Below are 23,562 nucleotides of genomic sequence, written 5' to 3'. Positions count from 1 at the left end.
ATATCCTTTGACCATTTATCAATTGGGGAATGATTTGTATTCTTATAAATTTGATTCAGTTCTCTGTATATTTTAGTGCAGTCAGATATATTGAGGGTGAATCCGAGCTCTATTACTTATTACCTGTGTGACATTGGACAAGTCACGTAACTCTCTGGACTTCAGTTACTTCATCCATAACATGAGGAGGTTGACATGATGATCTCTAAGTTCCCTTGCAGCTATACATCCTACAATCATGGCTTCCTTGAGCCTCAACTTCCTTATATGTAAAATGGGGGTAATATTTGCACTGTTAATCTCTCAGAAACAATCTGAGAAACTGCTTAATTGGGGCAGCTAGATGGTGCAGTGAATAGAGCACCAACCCTGGAGTCAGGAGGACCTGAGTTCAAATTTGACCTCAGACACTTAACACTTACTAGCTATGTGAACTTGGGAAAGTCACTCAACCCCAATTGTCCTGCCTTCCCCACTCCAAAAAGCAAAAAAAAAAAATGCTTAATTAATAAAGTGCTCTATATGTGTAAGCTATCATTATTATATTATTAGCAACCTTCCAGGATTGTTTGCATATAGGAAACAATAAATGCTTTTTCATTTATTCATTCATTCAAATTAGATAATGGTCATAAAACTCTTAATAAGCTTTCAATGTCAAATGAATCTCAGTGTGTGTACAGATAGCCTTACTACTGAAGATCAAACTCTTCACCTCATGTTATGCAATTCTTGCCCATGTCTTTCCCTAAAACCTCCAAAGATGATTTACCCAATATATTGGAGACTTACCTCTAGTCTTTTTCATATTATAGAAGAACTAGTAAATACTAATATAAGTGTGAGCTTTTATTATTTTTCCTACTTAATGATATTTTATTTTTCCAATTACATGTAAAGATAGTTTTCAGCATTCACTTTTATAAGATTTTTTTCTCCTTCCCCCCTTTCCTCCTCCCTAAGATGGCAGGCAATCTGATATAGGCTATACATGTACAATTGTATTAAATATGTTTCCATATTAGTTATCTTGTAAAATAAGAATCTGAACAAAAGAGAAAGACCACAAGAAGGAAAAAAAAACCAAGAGAGAGAAAATAAATAGTCTGCTTCACTGTGCATTCAGACTCCATAGTTCTTTCTCTGGATGTGGATAGCATTTTCCATCATGAGTCTTCTGGAATTGTCTTAGATCATTGTATTGCTGAGAAGAGCCAAGTCTATTAAAGTTGGTCATCGTACAGTGTTGCTGTTACTGTGTACAATGTTGTCCTGGTTCTAATGAGCTATTATTATTATTATAGAAAATTCAACGTTCTCATTTTGTTTAAAGGATTTCAGACAGGTACAATCCTGGAATCAGTCACTCACCTATTATTTTTTATATTTAATTTTCTATGGATGACTGTGCAGATGAATAAAATAACTATTTTTTGTACTCGAGTTAAAAGTATTGGGATGTTGAACTTTATCTTCTATAGAACCAGAAAAAGTATTATCAGTAAATTATACTCTGTATCATTATTAACATACACTTAGCAGATGCCTTCTTGTCCTGTGAACTATTTGGATCACTTCAATTCAATGAATATGTGCTAATTGTTATATATAAGGTCAGTTGGCTGACTGCATTTACAATTGACACTGGTACACAGAAGATTACTTCTTTGCCACAAGCAGCATAAACCAGTGAGGAGACTGACCAGCAAGCCCAGTAATTGTTGAAAATGTTTTACAGCTACCCATCAATGGAATGAAGTGGACTGTGAGGGCCTATTGGCCCGCTATGAACATGCCAGCTTCCTTCCCCTCAGCACCCCTGGCAGGATTTGGGTATTTGGAGGAGCAGACCAGTCAGGGAACCGAAATTGCTTACAAGTATTGGATCTTGGTAAGTGTCTTATGTCTATCTTCATTCTCTGATGAGGAAATCATCTCATTTCTTATGGAGGAAATTATTTGGATTGTAATCAATAAGTGTATAACAAAGTTGATATTACAGAAAATAAGAATTGTATTTCCTAAAATAATCTGAAAGTAGATTAGATTCTCTTGATTTATGTTTGAGAAAATGTGCAGTACTTCACATATTTTATTCTATTCTGTTCTCTACATTTTGGAAAAACATTGAAAAACCAGAGTATATACACAGGAGAGAGACAGTAGGTAATGTAGTGAATTTAAAGAAAATAGAGGTTTGAATCCTGCCTCTCACCTCAGCAAGTCACTTAATCTATCTAGGCCTCAGTTTTGTCATCTATAAAATAAAGGGGTTAGAGTGAATTGTTTCTAGATTTAAATTCTATGATTCAAGTATGTGGCAGGATAAAGGAATTCTTTCCCTGAGTAGGGGGTGGGGTTGGACTAAATGACCCCTAAAGTCCTCTTCAACTCCAGGATTCTTTGACTCTCTGTTAATCAGCTATCACAACGGTTGCATCTGAGTTGGTTTTCCAGTCAAGGGCATGGAATATACTAAACCGTTCATACAATTTTACTCAGTCTCCTTTGTGAACAATATATTTTTCAGAATCTTGGAGCCAGAAAGAATCACAAGTAATCATCTAGCTTCTATTAAAAAATGTCCAAGGACAGGGAGTTCATTACCTATCAAGCCAACTCATCTTGTTTCTGGATAGCTCTGATTTGAATGTTTTTCTGCATCCCCCTTTCACAGAGCAGTTCTTCACAGAATTCTAGGTTTATAAGAGACTTTGGAAGGTCAACTCAACCTTGAACAAGAACCCACAACCCCCAGGCAAGTGGTCCCCCTTTAAGGGGGGACCTTTTTCTCCCTATGCCTCCCTGGATCCAAGTCTTAGCCCCACCCACTCACCTACTTCCTTTAGTCACTTGTAAATTATTTGTAAGGTTAAGGAAAAGGGAAATAATATTCCTCCTATGCAAATCTAACTGGTCAGGATAGAGAACAGAACTAGGGCCTTCACCTTATATAAGCTAACTCTGGTAGGAGTTGTAGTAGGGAGAATATAGATGTTGATAGCCTTGAAATGTCCTGTTAAAGGAACTGATCCTGCATCAGCTCTTGTCCCTTCCCTAGAAAATATAAATTTGACACTAGGCCAAGAAATATCAAATATGAAGAACATTGTGGATGAATTTTATAATTAAGACAAGTTGGAGAGATGGCACCGTACTCTGAGATTCAGTGTGGGATAAAAGAAAAAACATGAGAGTTGTACTTAAAGACAGCCAAGTGGCACATTTTATATGCTAGGAGACTGAGGCCCAAGGAAGGCAAGTGGCTTATACATGTATCACAAAGCTGGTAAGTAGGAGAGACAGGAACTGCTCCCTCGATGACAACTCACATTTCTCAGAACTTTGCAGAGCATTCTTCCACGAGACATTCCTGTAATGGAGACAGTACAAAGGAGATTGTATCCTTTTTACAAATGAGAAAAATGAGGGTGAAGGGTAACAGGTTTCAGAGCCAAGATTCAAGCTCCAGGTCCAGTGCTCTGTCCACAGTATTGTGCTGTGTCTCCTTAGCAATGGGCTCTGGATTAGAACACCTGTGTTCAAATGCCAGCTCTGACACTTGACAACAGCATGACTTGGGCCAAATCACTTTGAGTTTCTGAACTATCAGTGACTTCCCACTTTCCATTAGAGGCTGTTGTGAGGATTAAATAAAGTAGTATATGTTGAAAGTTTTTGTTTTGTACTCATAAATCACTACACACATTCACATATCATTATATCCATATGTATATGTAATGTATACATATGCATGTATGTATGTTTTTGTATCTATATACATATGTGTTTATGTGTGTGCACGCTCCTGCATGTGTGTGTATCTTTGTATATCACAAAAAGTCTTAATGCAGTTTTAAGCTATTAAAGCTTTGTGGACATGCACACACACATACACAGGATTTTTATCAAGATTGTGTTCAACTTTATAACAACTATGGGTTTTAGAGAACTCTGGGAGTTTACAGCTACCCATCAATGGAATAAATTGGACTGTGAGGGTATCCATAGATACAAGAGCTGGCATCCATAGAGACAATAAGATAAATATGAAGATTTCCTACATGTTCTAATTTGAGGGGAACCAGAACGTCTCTCTCTCTCTCTCTCTCTCTCTCTCTGTCTGTCTCTCTCTCTGTCTCTGTCTCTCTCTGTCTCTGTCTCTCTCTGTCTCTGTCTCTTTCTCTCTCTCTCTCTGTCTCTCTCTGTCTCTCTCTGTCTCTCTGTCTCTGTCTCTCTCTCTCTTTCTCTCTCTCTCTCTGTCTCTCTCTGTCTCTCTGTCTCTGTCTGTCTGTCTCTCTTTCTCTCTCTCTCTCTCTTTGTCTCTCTCACTAAGTGAGGCATTGTTGTATAATGATGAGAGTCAATCAGTTAACAAGCATTTATCAAACTCCTTTGATATGATATATTCTGTGCTAAGCTCTGAGAATACAAAGTAGGCAAAAACACGGTCTCTGACATCAAGTACATTATATTTTAATGAGGAGCATGCAAAAAACTAGGTTATACAAGATATATACAAGTCTTGGTCTTATAATCAATCAATAAACATTTATTAAATACCTACCACATCCTAGGCACTGTGCTAAGTGCTGGAGATACAAAAAGAGACAAAAGACAGTCCCTGCCATCAAGGAACTTTCAATCTAATGGAGGAGATAACATGTAAACAAGTATATACAAAGCAAGCTATAATACAGGATTTAAAAAAGAAATAACTAACAGTGAAGGCAGTGAAATCAGGAGGAGTTGTGGAATACTTCCTGTGCAAAGTGAAAATTTAGTTGGGACTTAATGGAAGCCAGGGAAGTCAGTAGTTAAAGCAGAGGAGGGAGAACATTCCAGGCAAGGGGACAGCCAGAGGAAATTCTGGGAGCAGAGAAACAGAATGTCTTGTTTGTGTAACAGTCAGATCATGGGGTTGAAGAGTACATACGTGTTAGGGACGAAAGGTATAAGAAGACTGGAAAGGTAGGAGAGGCTAGATTATGAAGGGCTTTGAATGCCAAGCAGAGCATTTCATACTTGATTCTAGAGACAATAGGAAGCCACTGTAGTTTATTAAGTAGGGGTGTGTGTAGGTGACATGACTGGATTTGTGCTTTAGAAAAATCACTTTAGTGGCTGAATGGAGGATCTGCTCAAGTAAGGTGAGACTTGAAGCAGGCTGACTTACCAGCATGTTATTGCAATAATTCAGGTATGTGGTAATGAGGACCTGTACTAGAGTGGTGGCAGTGTGAGAGGGGAGAAAGGTGAAATTGACTAGCCTTGGCAACAGATTGGCTATTGGGGGGGGGGGGAAGAGGGGTGGTAAGAGATAGTGAGTTACCAGGATTTCGAATGGGAAGATCTCAGTTCAAGTCTTGTCTCTGATATTTGTTAGTCATATTGATGGGGTGCTTGGGGTCTATGTTTGTAATATAAGCCTGTAATATCAATTTGTAAAACCAGTCTGTAAAATCACATTTCCCCCTCCCCAGCCTCAGAGCATTAACTTTGCCCCTTCCCCCTGCCAGCACTCTGCCCAGCAACAATTCATGAACTGTTTATTTCTGCTTGGAACAATAACAAGCTACACCTATGAATCCTTCACTAAACCATCTATAAACATTTTAGCTTAGGCAAATGTTATCTTCCCTTAGTATAACGGCCAGCTGCGTCTATGAATCCTTCAGTGCACTATCTATAGGTTAACTCCTTCACCAATTATACACATACTGAGTCTCTATTAGCCTTGGTTCCCAGCATCCATCTTGTCATCTGATGGGTGGCAGACTAGGCACTTCTCAGTCAGCCTTGACCACTAGTTGAGTTAGTGATGTTTCAAGCCTAAAACCACACCTCTAGGTAGGCCTCCCCTCCCCCCCGGGCTATTTCCCAGTAAATTATGGGCAATACACCTGCACAGTTGATATTAAAAGTGCATGTCCCTTTAAGCACTGACTACTCCTTAACTCCCTCCTAATCCCACCCTTACTCACCTAGTTAGTATTATTGACACCTGATTTTATAATTTACTGATTTACTGTCTTGACTCCTTAAAAACTATACCTATGTCTTCTTTAAGTTTGCAGGTTCCCTAAGAACCCCTGCCCGCTGTAAAGCGTAACAATAAACTTTTACAATCCTGACTTCAAGATTGCTTGGGCCTACTGAATTCATTCTAGACTGCACAGCAGGGACTCTGGTCCTCAGAACCCCTGTATAACCTATTGCCATTCACCCCATCAATATGACCCATGGCAAGTTATTTTGCTTTATGAACTTCACTTTTCTCATCAGTACAATGGAGATAATAATCTTTGTACTACCAGCCTCCTAAGGATGTTGGAAGGAAATCATTTTATAAACCTTTAAACTCAATAGAAATGTGAGTTGCTATTAAAATGTCACCACCATAACTCTTATACCCCTACCTCCCATTGTCTAGAATTCTACCTTAAAGATAATTAGTTCCCTTGATCCCTATTTTAAAATATAAATTCAACAATACTTTAATTAAGACATTATTATGTGCAGAGCAGTCTTTGAGGTACTCATGTCTCTCCCCCCCCCAACACCATGCACAGTGTTCTACAAACTGTAAAAGCTTAATAAAGGTTCATTCTTTAAACTGAATAATAATTTTATTATTGCTTATAATAAGAGCCATGAATTGTCAAGGACTGTACCAGCAACATGCAAACAAAGCTAGAAAAACTACAAGTTTAGTCCTAACAATGGACTGTGTTTCTGTCAGAGGACCAGACCAGTTGAGGGCAGAGAAGTTTATCACTAGGGAGTTGGTCACCAGGGAATGGATGTCTTTGCCCACAGTGATTCATTATGATCTTCTCTTTTCTCATGATCACCTACTAAAGTACAGAGGGGTTGTGTCTTACATCAGTAGAGGATGCACAAATCCCTAAAATGTTGAAATACTATTGGTGGCTGCTAGGTGGCACAGTGGATAAGAGTGCTGCATTTAGAGTCAGGAAGACCTAAGTTCAAATCTTCCCTCAGACATTTAGTTGCTGTGTAACCCTGGGGAAATCACATAATCTCTCAACTTCAATTTCCTCATCATGATAAGGATAATTTTTAAAATTCCATTTCATTTTTATTTTCAGTTCCAAATTTTCCTCCCTTGACCCTTCTCTCTCCAAAGAGAAGACAAGAATTGCAATATCCATTATAAATATGAAGTCACATAAAACATATTTCCACATTAGTTATGTTCCCAAAAAAAGATAAAATAATGAAAAAAGAAAAGAAAAAGGAAGACAGAGAAAAAAAATATGGTTCAGTCTTCACTCTGAGTTCACCAATCCTCTATCTGGAAGAAAACAGCATTTTTCATCATGAATTTTAGAATTGTGGTAGATCATTGTATTGATCAGATTCACTAAGTCTTTCAGAGTTTATTATTTTTATAATATAAATAATATATTTACTATGTAAATTGTTCTCCTGGTTCTGCTCACCTAAATCTGCATCAGTTCAGGAGCTCCCAGGTTTTCCTGAAATCATCCCCTTCATTATTTCCTATGGCATGATAGTATTCCATCACATTCATATACCATAACTTTTCCAGCCATTCCCCAATTGATGGACAAAATAGGGATAAATTTAAATTTCTACTTTACAGGTTTGTTGTGAGGATCAAATGACACAATATATGTAAAGTTCTTTACAAACTTTAAACTGATATATAAACAGCTCTTATTAAATATAGAGTTGGCTCACAGCCTTGCAGTATGATGATGATGATGATATAGCAATCCTGCTAACCCAAAATTGTCTTGCAAAAATTACATGTGGCTCAGAAACCAGGATATGGAGCACTCCTAATGTGACTGGCACACCACCATCCCCAAGAACATTTCATACAGCATCGGCGGTCATCGGAAACCAGCTTTATGTTTTTGGTGGTGGGGAGAAAGGCGCCAAGCCCGTTCAGGACACACAACTCCACGTATTTGACGCAAGTATGGCTAACAAATGATTCATTTATTCAGTCATACAACAAACTTCAGGCCCTCATCACCTCTTTCTTATATTATTTTTGAATAGCCTCTTTACTTCAACTTTCTCCCCCTGAATCCGTCCTTCATACTGCTGCCAAAATAATCTTTCTAATGTACAAGTCTGATCATGACTTTCCCCTGACCAAAATCCTTCAGTGATTCCCCATTTCCCATAAGATAAAATATAAATGTCGTGACATTCATGACCTTCTACAACATGGTTTCAAATGAGTAATTTCATATTATGTCCCCTTAATACATTGTAGGTGCAATCCAGACTGGATTACTCAGCTGTTCCCTGGTCTTGTGCAGTTGTTTGTTTCCTTTTATTGTATTGCTGTGTAGGCTATGCCCAGTGACTGAAGTGCCCCTCTTCATCTCCAACTTTTCAGAATCTTTCTAAAAATTTTTTTATTATTTTTTTGAGAACTTTTTTTTTCTTTTTTGGAGGGCAATTGGGGTTAAGTGACTTGCCCGAGGTCACATGGCTAGTAAGTGTTAAGTGTCTGAGGCTGGATTCGAACTCAGGTCCTCCTGACTCCAGGGCCGGTGCTCTATTCACTGTGCCACCTAGCCACCCCTAGCTTTTATTTTATTATTTTTTTTTTTGAGAACCTTTTCTTTATTCAAGGTCCAATTTAGGTACCACCTCCTCAGTGAAGCCTTTTCTGATTTCTTCTGCTAAAAGTAGTCTTTCCTTCCTCATATTTTTCTAGAACACTTTGGATCTTTCTTTCCGCTTTGTTTCACATTTATTTGCATCATTATTCTATACCCACCCAAACCCCTAGTAGACTGAAAATTTCTTAAGGTTAGGAACTGTCAGTTTTTTATCTTTGTATCTATAGTGCTAACTACAGGGCTGAACACATAATAGCCATTTAAATGGTATTTATTGAATTGAAATTGGGTACTTCCTTTGCAAAACATGGTATTAGTTGTTATGAGGGAAACAGATCTAGGGCACTTGGTCTCTGATCAAAGGAGCTTACAGTTGAGTTAGAGAGACAGAATACAAATATCAGAAAGTAAGATAGCCTGGAAAGATCCCTGTTTGGAGTGTCAGAAGGTCTGATTTCTAATCTGTACTCTACCACTGACTGCTAGGGAAGTCATTTGGCATCTTTTGGACATAAAGTTCAAATATACTTGAACTCTGAGGTTTGTCTTTTATGGAAAGCTTTATGAGCCTCAGCCACAAAATTAAATGCTGGGTGAACATAGATTTTCTTCTATTTCTGTCTCAGATTTCTCATCTATAAAATGAGAAGGCTGGATTAGATGATGATTTCTAAGGTTCCTTCCAAGGTACCTTCTCTTTTCTATATTTTAAAATTCCATGTTCTAGGATCTATATTCTCACATTGTGTATTCAGAGATCCCTTCCAGCTCTAATACTCTTGTCACCTGTGATCTAGACCTGCTTTCAAGTTCTCACTGGAAACTCCCATCAGTGATTTCATTTACATTTCTTTCTATTGGCAGTGGGCAGTTTTGAATGAGACTTAAAAAGAATGATGGCACAAGTGAAATATAATTTTCATTTGCATCTTCCATCCCAGGTGGGGCTTGCTTAGAGAAAACCTAACAGACAAAAACTTAAGCTACAATAAATTTGGTGGAGGGAAATAGAGGGATTTGTTCACATCACCAAAGGATTCTCTCACTTTCAAAAAAGACCCCACTATAGGGTTCATTTACATAATAACAACAGTAATCTATTTCATTAGTGGCTTTGGCAAAAAAAAAAAAAAAACAACTCACCACCTTTCAGCCAGCCTTCTACCGATGAGCCTCTTTGCTCTTAGCTTACTTGGTCCTTCAACTGTGGAAGTATGGTCCTTCTTTGATTCTATACTCAAAAGCTAACAGAACTTGCCCATCATTGAGAAAGCTTCCAAAAGTCCAGGATCACTTTTTTTATTTTTAATTTATGGAATAAAACAAACATTTCCATAACATTGTACAACAAAAAAAGATGATTGTATATGAAACTGCACATCTACTGTACAATAACTTGCTATTCCCTTCAAATGTACAACAAACTTATCATGAAGGGGCGGCTAGGTAGTTCAGTGACTAGAGCGCTGGCCCTGGAATCAGGAGGACCTGGATTCAAATACGGCCTCAGACACTTAACACAAAAAAAACAAATCTAGCTGTGACCTTGGGCAAGTCACTTAACCCCAATCGCCCTACCTTCCCCCCTCCAAAAAAGCAACAAAACAAAAACTTATCATATATATTTTTTCCTTTTTCTCCCTCCCCCCACCCTATCTTCATCCAGAGAAAGAACTGATAAATAGACATGTGCATAGAATAATTTTAAATAATAATTTAGCAAACATTTAGTAAGCACTTATGCAAGACCCTGGGCTAGGCATTGGAATTCAAAGATGAAAAGTGCCGTTGTTCTTGCCTTCAAAGGCCTGCAAGTCTAAAAAGAGGGGATATGGCATGTATAGAGCTAGAGTCAGGAAGAATTGAGTATAAGTACTACCTCATACACCTACCTTCTGTCACCATCTAACCTCTCAGTGCCTCCACGCAACTCCTTAAGACTACAAGTTACAGACCATTTGCTAATCTTTATCAGCAGAAAGAATTTCCACACCTGTCATGCTCTATATTGGTAAAATAACAACAGTGATAATAATAGCTAACATTTGGTCTGTAAATCCTATTTATATATGTATACACACACATATATATATATATAATCTCATGTGATCTTCACAACTCTGAGAGTTAGTGCTATTATTATCCCCATTTTACAGATGAGGAAGCAGACAGAAAGATTAAATGATTTGCCTCAGGTCACATAGCTTAACATGTGTCTGAGGCAGAATTTGTATGCAAGTTTTCCTGATTTCAAGGCTAGGACTCTGACACCCACCTGCCTTCCCCACTCCCTATCCCCCCCCAAAAAAATTACATTCACACAAATAGTAGGATGCAAAGTAGAATGTTTAGAGGAAGATGAAAGCCAAGCAAAGTGCTATGATGGTGACAATCTTTTCTAACATTTCTTCTTCCTCTTCAAATTTTGTGACCATGGGTGGTCTCTAGATACTAAGTTACCTTCTAGCTCTAAATCTGTGGGTATAATAACAGCTCCCATTTCCAGAACCCTTTAATGTTTATAAAGCACTTTGTTCACAATAGCCCTGTAAGGTACACACTGCAAATTGTATTATCTGCCCTTTACAAAAGAGGAAGCCTGCCTCTAAGGGGTGAACTGACGACATAGCCAAGCAATGCCAGAGCCAAGAGTTGGAGCTGGTTCATTTGAGTCCGTGTCCTGTGCTCTTTCCGCTCTGACAGTTTACTCACCAACTTTTCAGGAATGACCTTCAGCATGAAATGAGGCCCATCTATTTTCAGAGGATGCCTCTGTAAACTTTAAAAGTTTGCTCTTTCAAATGATGCTAATATACAGGCAGTTGAGGGGTGCCCGTGTGTTTCCAAAGTACTGCTGCCTAACGTCATTGTATTTTATATTTTCAGCAACATTGACCTGGTCACAGCCAGAAACCTGTGGAGAATCACCCCCACCCCGTCATGGCCATGTGATGGTGGCATTGGGGCCAAAGCTCTTTGTTCATGGTGGCTTGGCAGGGGATGAATTCTATAATGATCTGTATTGCATAGATACAAGTAAGTGGAGTAGAAATGGGGGTGGGAATGGAAGCAATGACTTTTAAAAACAGTTTGTGATGTACCAGATATATAAATTTGCAAGCAAGTAAACATACTGAATATTTTTTTAATCTTCACTTAATAACAATAACTGAGGGGCTGCTAGGTGGCGCAGTTAGTAAAGTGCCAACCCCAGAGTCAGGAGGACCCGGAGTTCAGTTCCGGCCTCAGACACTTAACACCCACACAAAAAAAACTAGCCGTGTAACCTTGGGCAAGTTACTTAACTCCAATTGCCCTCCAAAAGGAAAAAAAAATTTAAAAAAAATCAATAACTGATAATATTATAAGACTTTAAGATTTGCAAAGCTGTTAAGGTATACTCTTTCTTAAGCCTCACAATCACCTCCATGAGATAGGTGCTATAGGCATTATTTCCCCCCATTTTACGAATAAGAAAACTGAGGCTAAGAGAAGTTAAGCAACTTGCCCATAGTTATGCTACTAATAAGTTCATGGATGGGATTGGTTCTTTCCTCACTCCGAGGCCAGTGCCCCCTTTACTACACTGTGCTGCTACTTCCTATAGTGTTTTAAAATTTATAAAGGACTTTTCGTCTCATCAACCCTGCAAAATGTGTAGAAAAAGTCTAATTTTGCCAATTTTACAGATGTACATTTGGCCCACTTTTTCAGACTCCCAAGTTCCAGCATTCTTTTCACTACTATTCATTGTAGTTGAGAGAACTCTACCCATTAAAAAGCTAGGCATAATAGCTTTTAGGACCCACTGTTCTGCTCTGATGAGGCCGGAAGGAGCTCAGATTTTACATAAAGACAATCCAACAACCACCCTTAGCCATCTCCTAGGTTTCCTCATGATTCTGGCTAGTTTGTCAGTGTCCCTTCATTGTGTCATGTTTGTTCCCTTGGGCAAACAGCAGGCAAAATAGAACTGGTGGCTTTTTGAACAAAGATTTAAATGAATAAGGGACTCTCTAAAGTCTTTTCTAGATCTAAATCCATGTTCACATTTAGGTGCTACTTCAAGACTCTTTGTGTCTGAGAGTTTATTATATCCCAAAGTTGTTCATTCAACTCTGGGGTTGAAATAATTGTTCAGTTGTTAGGAGGTTATTCCTTATTTGGAGCCAAAATCTTCCTCCGTATAATTTTTTTTTTGGAGGGGGGAAGGCAGGGCAGTTTGGGTTAAGTGACTTGCCCAAGATCACACAGCTAGTATTCCTTATAACTTTTGTGCCCATTGGCCCTTGTTTTGCCATTTGGGGTCAAGCAAAATGAACCTCTTCATTCTTTTGTGGAACAATAAAATATTTAAAAATAAGCATGCAATTATTTTAAAGCAGGCATCATGTCACCTCCTCCCTACTATTGTTTTCTCCCCTCAACCATCCCAATATTTTCCCAATTCTTTCAAATGACTTTAAAGGATATGGTTTCCTCACAATTCTGGCTATGTGATAAATTTTAGTTTGTCTGTGTCCCTTCATAGTGTCAAAGAAAAACTAGTAATACTAATACTGTAACTTGCAATTGAGACTTATGAAAATTTTACTTAAATTAACATTAATCTATTTCTAAGTCATTTCTACTTTAGAAAGAGAGATGTCCAAACTGATCATCTAGTCAAGCATCACCTCTTTGCCAGGTAGATGACCTGACTCTGACTCCAATATTCTTTAGACTAAACCATCCGTGTTTCTGAGAACTAAATTGTCTAAAGACAAATCTCATAGTAGTGTGCAAGATACGGGGTAGGGAGGAAGGAGAGACAGGAATCAGAAAAGAGATCATTACTTTGAAAAGAGACATACTCCCAAGAACAGTGGACCCAGTTCTATACTACAAAACAATTTAAATAAAGTTAATGAATGTTTAGTCCCTCTCCTTGAATGAAAGACCTTTTGCTGGAAACTATAAGTAGTTTGAGGGCCATATTCAAACTGCAATGAATATGTTTACTGCAGAATTGCAGTTTAACTCAAACCACCTGATTATATTGCCTTTTGTGAAACAAAGAGTTCCTAGGAAAATCATTCTAGAACTGAAAGGGACCTCATGGGCCAACTCTTTAATTTTGTAGATGAGGGACCTGAGGTTCAAAGTGTCAAGAGGCTTGCCCACAGACAAGTAAGTAAACATCAGAGGCAGGATTTGAACCCAGGTACTTTAACTCCAAAACTAGTGTTTTTTTCTACTCCATCATTCCACTTGAAAATCACCAGTGACAGCTTTCGAGCCCCCAAATCATCTGTAAACTCTAGGCAGTGTGGCAAAACATGTCTCAGTTCAAATTCTAGTTGTACATAGTCTATTCAATCCTGAAAACATTTATTAAGAACCTATTATAGGGCAGCAAGATGGCACAGTGAATAGAGCACCAGCCTTGAAATCAGGAGGACCTGAATTCAAATCTGGCTTCAGACACTAGACATTTAACTAGCTGTGTGACCTTGGGCAAGTCACTTAACCACAACTGCCTTGCATTCTCTCCTCAAAAAAACAAACAGACAAAAAAAGAACCTATTATGGGCAAGACAGCATTCTAGGTGTTAGAGATGTAAAACAGTCCCTGATCTTAAGAAACTTAAACTCTACAAAAGAGGATAAGTATAATATAAAGTAAGGAGTGATAGTAGCAAAGGAGAGAGACAAAGTATTCTGGGAAGACTTGAAGAATGAGATAATGTTTTCAGCTGGGTGGAGAATTAGGGAAATCTACCTAAACTGAATCACTTGTTTTCTCATTTGCTTCTGAAATAATGTCCCCTGTCTTGGTAGATGACATGAAATGGGAGAAGTTAGAGACCACAGGGGATGTCCCACCAGGCTGTGCTGCCCATTCTGCTGTGGCCATGGGGAAGTACATATACGTCTTTGGAGGAATGGCTCCCACAGGGGCACTGGCTACAATGTATCAATATCACACTGGTAGGAAGTTCAATTTTACCTCTTTAAACCAATGTTTCAATTGTTACTCTGGAAAATGCTATATTACTTTGACTTTACAATGGGGCTGTCTGAGTAGCAATGAGTCTGAGGGATTAGAAGGTGCATCGGAAAAATTTTTTTGGTAATGTATTTATATTTATTTCATTAAATATTTTCAAATTACATGTAAAAAAATTTAAGATTCATTTAAAAATTTTTTGAGTTCAAAATTTTCTCTATCCTCTCTGCTTCTCTCTCACCCCTTGAGAAGGCAAGCAATATGATGTGAAGTAAAGTAAAACATATTTCCATATTTTATTTTTGTTCATTCGTTTCAGTAATATCCAACTCTTCATGACCCCATTTGGAGTTTTCTTGGCAAAGATACTGGGGTGGTTTACCATTCCTTTCTGCAGTTCATTTTACAGATAAGGAAACTGAGGCAAGCAGGGGTAAGTGACTTGCCCAGGGTCACAAAGCTAGTAAATGTCTGAGGCCAGATTTGACCTCAGGCAGATGAGACTTCCTGATTCCTGACTTGGCTTTTTATCCCCTACACCACCATCCTATTTCCATATTAGCCATGTTGCAAAAGAAGACACACACAAAAAATCCCCCAGGAGATATAAAGAAATTCACAGAGGTGTGCTTCAGTCTGCACTCAGAATTAATCAGTTCTCTTTATGGACATGGATGCCATTTTTCATCATAGGTCCTTTGGAATTGTCTTGGACCATTGTCTTGATCAGAGTAGATAATTCCTGCACTGTTGCTCATCCTTACAATATTGAGGTTACTGCCTACAATGTTCTGGTTCTGTTCACTTCACTTTGCATCAGTCCACATAAGTCTTTTTTTCTTTTTCCTTTTTGGAGGGCAGTTGGGGTTAAGTGACTTGCCCAAGGTCACATGGCTAGTTTTTTTTGTGTTAAGTGTCTGAGGCCGGATTTGAACTCTGGTCCTCCTGACTCCAGGGCTGGTGCTCTATTCACTGTGCCACCTAGCCACCTCCTACATAAGTCTTCTATGGGGAAATTCTGACATAAAAGGAACTACTATAGACCTTTTCCTTTATTACTGTTGTGCAGATCTTAGAGACCTGGCTTATGCAGTGAATCCCAGAGTACCTGGACTGGGAAGGGGGTGGGTGTCATGCTGTATAGATCCTATGATTTGCAACCTTTTTTTGTGCCCAGGATCCCTTGCTCTAGTGAAGTCTATGGACCCCTTCTCAGAATAATATTTTTAAATGCATGAAATAAAATACATAGAATTTCAAAGGAAATCAATTATACTGAAATACCATCATAAAAATAGAATTACAAAGGAAATCAATTATATTGAAATACCATTATAAATTTTTTTTTAATTCATGGACTAGTTAAGAATTGGCTTTCTCCCTTTTTCTCTGTTTATTTCTCTGTTTTCCTTTTTGGAGGAGGGAAGGTAGGGCAGTTGGGCTTAAGGGACTTGCCCAAGGTCACACAGCTAGTTTTTTGTATTAAGTATCTGAGGCTGGATTTGAACTCAGGTACTCCTGCCTCCAGGGCTGGTGCTTTATTCACTTCGCCACCTAGCTGCCCCTATTTCTCTTTTTTGTTCTTTACTTTTAAATAATTTATTAATGTCTTAATTTCCAACAACAAAAACACCAAGTTAAATACATTTGCATCTATTTATACCTAAAAATACTTTCTACATGTAATATATCCCTTTTAAATTTTTGTCTGAACCTGTGATTTTATCAGTACAGAAATCTTTAAGGAAATTCCCTCTACCAATGCAAATGGTAACTGTTTTGCATTTTGTCCATGTAAGAGGTTGCCTGTACCATTGAGAAGTTGTAACCTGTCCAGGTCCACACAGCCAGTAGGTGTCAAAGGTGGAACTTGAATGGACATGGTCCTGACTCTGAGGCAGGCCGTCTTCCTTTCTACACAACCTATACATAAGAATTAATGTGTTACTCACTCCATATTCTTTTCTGTTTGTCCATCAATTTCTGTATTTGTTTATACATTTTTTAAAAATATGGTTTTAATCAATGTGATTATTGTTTTGGTTCTACTTTCCCTTCCCTACACATTATTTTATATGTCTTTTCAGCTGTCTTTATATTCCTCTCTTTTTCTTTATGGAAGAAGGAGTTCTATGAGTTCACTGAAATAAAGAGCTCTCAGTATGGAACTCCCTCCTTTAATGCAGCTTTGTGGCTCATCCATAATTTGTGGTCTTAGAGAGCTGTCTGGACACTGAGAGGTTAAACATATTTATTGCTCTTGGTACATAGCTAGGATGTGTAGGGAAAGGACTTACATCTACTTCTTCAATTCAGTAGCCATTTAACTAAACGTCTCATATGTTTCAGATACTGTGCTAGGTTTTAGTTAGCCCTCTATCCACTATACCGTGCTGCTTTTTGTATTCTTTGTGTGTCATTTCAATGGCATTGTAGTGTTACTTTGATATTTCATAGCTTGTTCAGTAGTTAAATTTTGGAGTATTTAGGTTTTTTCTAGTTGTTTCTAATTATAAACGATGATAATATATACATAGATATGTAAACAGAGGAGAAACTAGGTGGTGCAATGAATAGAGTGCCAGATGAAGTCAGGAAGACTAATTCCTGAATTCTAATCTAGCCTCAGACACTTACTATTTGTGTGACCCTGGGTAAGTCATTTACCCCTGCTTGCCTCAGTCTCGTCATCTGTAAAATGAGCTGGAGAAGGAAATGGCAAATCATTCCAGCATCTTTGCCAAGAAAGTCCCAAATGGGGTTATGAAGAATTCAACATGACTGAAAATGACTGAACAACATATATCATTTTTTCTCTTTATGATAATACTTTGGGTTTATTCTCAATAATGGAATTATTAGAACAACAGATAACATTTTGTGATGTTTGCATATTACCAAAATGCCCTCTGAAAAAATTCTATCAGTTTTCAATTCCAGTAATAATGAATGAGTGTTTCTGGGTTGTTGTTTTTTGCTTTTGTTTTCAAACACAGTAAAACAACACTGGAGCCTGCTTAAGTTTGATACATATTCACCCCCTGGACGACTGGATCATTCAATGTGCATCATTCCTTGGCATGTGGCTTCTGACTCTGCAGAAGAACATACAAACATAGGTGGTGTCAATAGCAATGTAGAGAAAGAAGGCTTAGCTGACGAAGTTGTGAAAGGTGATGACTTAGATTATAAGGAGACCAAAACATTCCTGTGCTTAGTGTTTGGTGGGATGAATACTGAAGGGGAAATCTACAGTGACTGTGTTGTAACACTAGTTGACTAATAAAATTCATGTTTTCTTAATACCTTTCAAATTTTCTATTTTAAGAAATTAGAAGTGAACAACTGTTAGGGGCAGATAGGACTGTGACAATTTTATACTAGAAACTGAAGTGTTTTATACTGTACAATGTTTCCATATTGGCACCATCAGATTGACCAGATAAAGAAATTATCTATAAAAGTAAAAAAACTTTTAAGAATTGTAGAATGTTAGAGATGGAAGAGGACCTTGGGCTAGTTCTTAAACTTTCTGTGTGTGTCATGGATACTTTAAAAAAGAAACAAAACACAAGTTTGCAAACTCCTTGTAAAGAACCTCTGCCTTAGAATATAGACTATTAGAACATGAAACACAAAATGCTGGAATTCCAAACAGGTTTAGAGATCACCTGGTCCAACCTTCTTATTTTACTTATAAGGAAATTAAGACTTGGTGATTGCTTCAGTAACTTGCCCGAGGTCATACCAACTAGTAAGAGAACTAGGGCTTTCATCATTTCCTGACACCTAGACCAGTACTTTCCCCCCTCTACCTCATTTTTTCCTTACGATCATGGAAATCCTATCTTGCACTAGCAATGGGGCCAACTACCAATAGTTGCAGGAGCTGCTTATCAATCAATGTGTCTGTGTTTCACAAAAGGCAATACAGTCAGGTGATTTGTATTAAATTCCAATTCTGCAGCAAACACATTCATTGCAGTTTGAACTGAAAAGAGATATCAAATTACTTAACAGTTTTCAGCAAAAGACCATTCATTCAAGGAGAGGGATTGAACTGAATTTTGTATGATAGGACTGGACCCACTGTTCTTGGGAGGATAGCTCTTTTCAAAGTAATGTTCTCTTCCATAATTCCTGTCTCTCCTCCTTCCCTGTCCCACATCTTGCACATAGCTATGAAATTTGCCTTTAGACAATTTAGTTCTCAGAAACAAGGATGGTTTGGCCCAAAGAATATTGGAATCAGAAAGCCTTGTGTCAAATCATGAACTGCTTTACTTCATGACCTTAGGAAGTCATTTAACCTCTCTTGGTCTCATTTTCCTCAAGGGCAAAATGAGGTTAGCCTAGATGATCTCTAAGGACCATTCATGCTCTGGTTCCTATAGCTCCATAAACATAAGAACCTATAAGTGGTACCTAATTTTTTTTTGTTTTTTGGGTTTTGGTTTGTTTTTTGTTTTTTGCTGTTTGGAGGGGGGAAAGTAGGGCAATTGGGGTTAAGTGACTTGCCCAAGGTCACACAGCTGGTTTTTGTGTTAAGTGTCTACGGCTGGATTTGAATTCAGGTCCTCCTGACTCCAGGGCTGGTACTCCATTCACTGCACCACCTAGCCACCCCAACAACTGATACCTATTGATAAGCATATCAAATATAAATTTCTACCTCACTTTCAAGACTCCAGTTCTGCCCTCATCTACATAAACTCATTATTCCAGACACCAACTTTCTGCTTCAGGTATTAATTCATAATCAGGAGAACCTGAGTTAAGATCCAGCCTCAGACACTTACTAGCTATTTCATCCTGGGCAAGTCACTTAACCCCAATTGTCTCTTTTTTTTTTAAGAGATTTCAAGGGGCAGCTAGGTGGTGCAGTGAATAGAGCACAGGCCCTAAAGTCAGGATGACCTGAGTTCAAATCCGGCCTCAGACACCTGACACACTTACTAGCCATGTGACTTTGGGCAAGTCACTTAACCCCTTGGATGCCAGGCAAAGGAGTTAATCTTACCCAAGATGCAATAGAAAGTCCTAGAATATTTTTGAGGAGAATAATATGAATAAATTTATTTGTAAAAACAAAACAAAATACAGTATTCTGGCAGGATATGAAGGATGTATTGGTAGGAGCAAAGAGTGGGAGTGGAAATATCTGCTAGGAAGGTATTACAGTAATTTGGGCAGATGACTATGAAGGTTGGTGTTACTGGGAACAGAACAGAAGGAGATATGCAGAGGTCTGATTGACAGGACTGGATTATGGATGATATATGAGAGGTAAAGGAAGGAAAATAACTTCATGCTTATGAACATGGAAAATTGAATGAATGGTGCTATTGCAGATGGAAATAATCTACAAGCTTTTGAAAAGAGCTCACTGTGTGGCAAATTAAATTCCTACTATGTGACAAATGCTAGAGGAAATAGAAATATGAAGAAACAAGAGAAATATTTCCTGCCCTTAGGAGTTTAATCAAGGGAGACAACATGTCATAGGTATTTACAAAAGATCCAAGATAATTTGGGGTTAGCTTGTAGCTGCAGTAGCTGGGGGTGAGGATAAAAGAAAGGCTTCACACAGGTGTCACTTGACTCTTGAAGGAAACTAGGGAGTCTAAGAAGCAGAGGTGTAAAGACAGGAGGAGCATATTTAAGGGGAAAAGATAATGAACTCAATTTAGGGTATGTTGAGTTTGAGGGACCAATGGGATGTCCCGGTGGAAATATTCTGTAAGCATTAGAGAATTCGGGATCGTACATTTAGAACTGGAAGATACCTTAGTGGCTATCTAGTCTAACACCCCCATTTAATAGATGGAGAAATTGAGTCCCAGAGAGGCTAAATTATTTTCTCAAGGTCACACAGATAAGCAGCAGTGTGGATTTGAATCCTATTCCTCTGACTAAATCTATTTATTTGTTACACACTACCTCATCAGGGGTTGTGTGTGTGTGTGTGTGTTGTGTTGTGTGTGTGTGGATATGTTCTGGAGTTAATAGATATGTTCTGGAGTTCAGGAGAAAATCACATTGATCTCCCCCTTCCCTGAGTTCCCATAGATTGCATCAAAGCACACAATTCCATACCAGTTTAAATATATACTCTTTAAGCATCTGACTTTATTTTCATAAGGATGACTCACTTTTCTAAACCGAAAAACTCCACTCAAAATGGAATTTCACTTAATGTTCATTTAAAAAAAAAACTCTCTGTGCATGGTTTTACCTCCCTAACCCTAACTCCCACCCTCTCTGTAGTGATAAACTCTGAGAGTAAGGCTGATATCTCATTTTTGTAATCCCTGAGTTTAGCACAGGATGTTGAGTGTGATGGGTGCTTTAACTTGATAATCATTTTTAAGCATCTATTCTGTGCAAGACACTCAGGTAGATATTAAGAATATAAATGACAGTGTCTTCCCTCATTACATTCTTTTGAAGATACAAACAAGTAAACAGTTTAATAAATATGGTTTCAAAGAGAGTGCTAACAACTGAGGGAGATTAGGAAGGCTTTCTTACTGGCATGGGGGTGCCACCTGAGTGAGGACTGAAGGAAACTAAAGATTCTAAGAGGTAGCTATGAAGAGGGAACATATTTTAGGACAATCTATACATATAAGTAGGGGACAGATATGTATGTTGGGTTTGGGGAAGAGCTACTGGGACAATTTTGCTGGCAAGTACTATGAAAGAGAATATAAAGTATCTGAAAAGATGAACTAGTGTCAGATTGTGAAGGATTTAGGCCAAGTTGGGGAGTTTGCATTTATCCTAGAGGCAATAAGGAAATCACTGAAAATTCTTTGAGCAGGGGAAATGACTCGATCTTTTTTTCAATGGAGATTATTTGGGGAACTATGTGGATAAACATAAAGGAGACTAAAAGCTCCTTTAATTGGGAGGTTATTGCAGTAATCTAGGAGAAAGATGGGTAGTGTCAGAGTGGGGAGGAGGGGATTAAGATATTGTACATGTAGAATTGACAAGATTTGTTCCCTGACTAGATATAGGAAGTATGGGAAAGGGAAGTCAAGCAATTTGGGTGACTAGAAGGATGGTGATGTCCAGAGAAATTGTAAAGTTTGGGAAAGAAATGGCTTGAGAGGGAGATGTTGAGTTGTATTTGGACATGTTAGTAATGGTAGAATTTGAAAGTTGTCATGTTGCTGCTGCTACTAGTTTGAATTGAAAATACTAGCAGCAGCCAGTCTAGTTTCAAGATTTTTTTTAAACAAGAATTCAACAAAATAAGAAACAGTCTAAGAAGTTACATCTGGTAAGATAGCTATAGAGGAAAAAGCATGGAACTTAGCTTTGGGTAATTTAAATGTGAATTCTCATTCCAACTGTTGGGGAGAGCAGGGTTCAGTTTCTGCTTCTGCAGTTTCCTAGATATTTGAGCATAGGCAACTTACAAACTCCTATACCTGTAAAAAGGGGAATATCTATATTCTTCCTCAAGGTTACTATGCGAACTTAAAAGCAGATCTCATTTGTAATTAGCAAGTCATAAAACTCAATAGCCTTTTTCTTATGTAGAAAATTGGGATAATACCTTTGTTCTAGTTGTCAAAAAACTTAAAACTCTGTATCATATCCAAAAGCTAGTGATCTAAGACCAGATCACTTGAATTTCAGATATTATCTAATTTGCCTTGTTACACATAAATATTTAAGTCCAGGTCCTTCTAAGCATTTTCTGAAATAACTTGTTAGAAACAGGTCTTGGGGAACTTAAAAACTAACATGCTTTAATCAACCCCACTATTGCTTTATGACTGTACTTTCAGTTAACAGAAATGTGAAAGTTAGATGCAAATCCTAAAAACTATTTCAAAGTTAAACTTTTGGGTATTTGTAATTATCTATGCTCACTCAGTATTCCTCCAAAAAACTTAAGATATCAACCCCCAGTTCAGTGTCATCTATCTCTTTCCCCCCGAATGTTAATGTCTATATGCTTAGATTTATTTTTGAAGATTGTTTAAAGAATTAGTACCAAAATAAATATTAAGCACTTTTAAGATGGAAGTATTTGTTGTAATTTTCCAGGTTGCCATGGCAGAGTAAAACAGGTCGAGTTATGATCCATGTTCAACTGTTAACTAACCTTTGCTGTCATGTCTTTTTTCCCCTTTGAGAGTTTCATAGATGTTTTTTCAAGTCCTTCTAGTTGAAAAAATTTAACAATTCTGAGTATGTAGCCATGTCTAACCTTAGTTGGCTCTTCAATGTTACCTTTTTTGAAAAATCTCTGAAAAGAAAAATCAAGAGCAGGACTAAAAAGAACCTTATTTATTAATCTAGTCCAAGCCCTCATGACAGAAACCTAAAGATAATCAACTTGCTCACTGTCCTATCAGTTCATCACATACCATGTTTCTATACTGGGTCTGCCTTTCCTATAACAGTTGTTCTCAACTTTGTTTCTTATCACGAACTCCTTCGTTATATGGTGTAAAGTCTATGGACCCCTTTTCAGAATGTTTTTAAATGGATACACATACACGAGATTACAAAAGAAAACCCTTTGGGCATTGAAAAAATTTTTTCCCCATTTGAAGTCATGTATCCCAGATTAAGAATCCTTATCCTAGAAGGTGAATGAAACCTTTTTACCACATGCTTCTAATCCATTTGAAAGAATAGAAAATACTAGCCTAGAACTCTGAAAACCTGTTTTATTACTTCTGCCCAGTACTGACTAGTTGTGTGTAAGGGGATGAAGTCCTCATGCAGCCCTGAGGTATTAAACTCCAGTGACTCCAGTGTATCAACCTGTACCACTAGGCTTGAAGACTGAAAGCCGATTTATCACTTGCTCTTATAAAATGAGTCCTAATACTAGCAATCTCTTACTTTTCACTGGGTTATTTGTAAACTTCAAATGTGTCATAGAAGTCAGTTTTTTTTAAGTCACTAAAACCAATG

The 23,562-nt window shown here is 37.8% G+C and overlaps 1 protein-coding gene across 6 annotated transcripts in view; it reads left to right on the top strand.

Annotated features, from left to right (window-relative positions):
- Positions 1–17,922, top strand: part of RABEPK (Rab9 effector protein with kelch motifs) — a 32,885-nt gene extending 14,963 nt beyond the window's left edge. For 4 of the 6 annotated variants that reach the window (XM_069082751.1, XM_069082750.1, XM_069082749.1 and 1 more), the window contains 5 exons: positions 1,739–1,891; positions 7,809–7,970; positions 11,517–11,666; positions 14,451–14,600; positions 17,616–17,922. In XM_069082751.1, coding sequence (XP_068938852.1) covers positions 1,739–1,891; positions 7,809–7,970; positions 11,517–11,666; positions 14,451–14,600; positions 17,616–17,902 — 902 coding nt within the window. In that variant the 3' untranslated portion in view covers positions 17,903–17,922. The remainder of the gene's footprint in view (positions 1–1,738; positions 1,892–7,808; positions 7,971–11,516; positions 11,667–14,450; positions 14,601–17,615) is intronic. The other 2 variants (XM_069082753.1, XM_069082752.1) reach the window with 2 other exon arrangements.
- The last annotated feature ends 5,640 nt before the right edge of the window (positions 17,923–23,562 follow it).

This window comes from Petaurus breviceps, unplaced genomic scaffold (assembly GCF_028583685.1).
Source record: "Petaurus breviceps papuanus isolate PSGF00001 unplaced genomic scaffold, PetGlider_PUasm1.0 171, whole genome shotgun sequence".
In the NCBI taxonomy this organism is placed as follows: Eukaryota; Metazoa; Chordata; class Mammalia; order Diprotodontia; family Petauridae; genus Petaurus; species Petaurus breviceps.
This window is presented reverse-complemented; position numbering and strand designations above follow the sequence as displayed.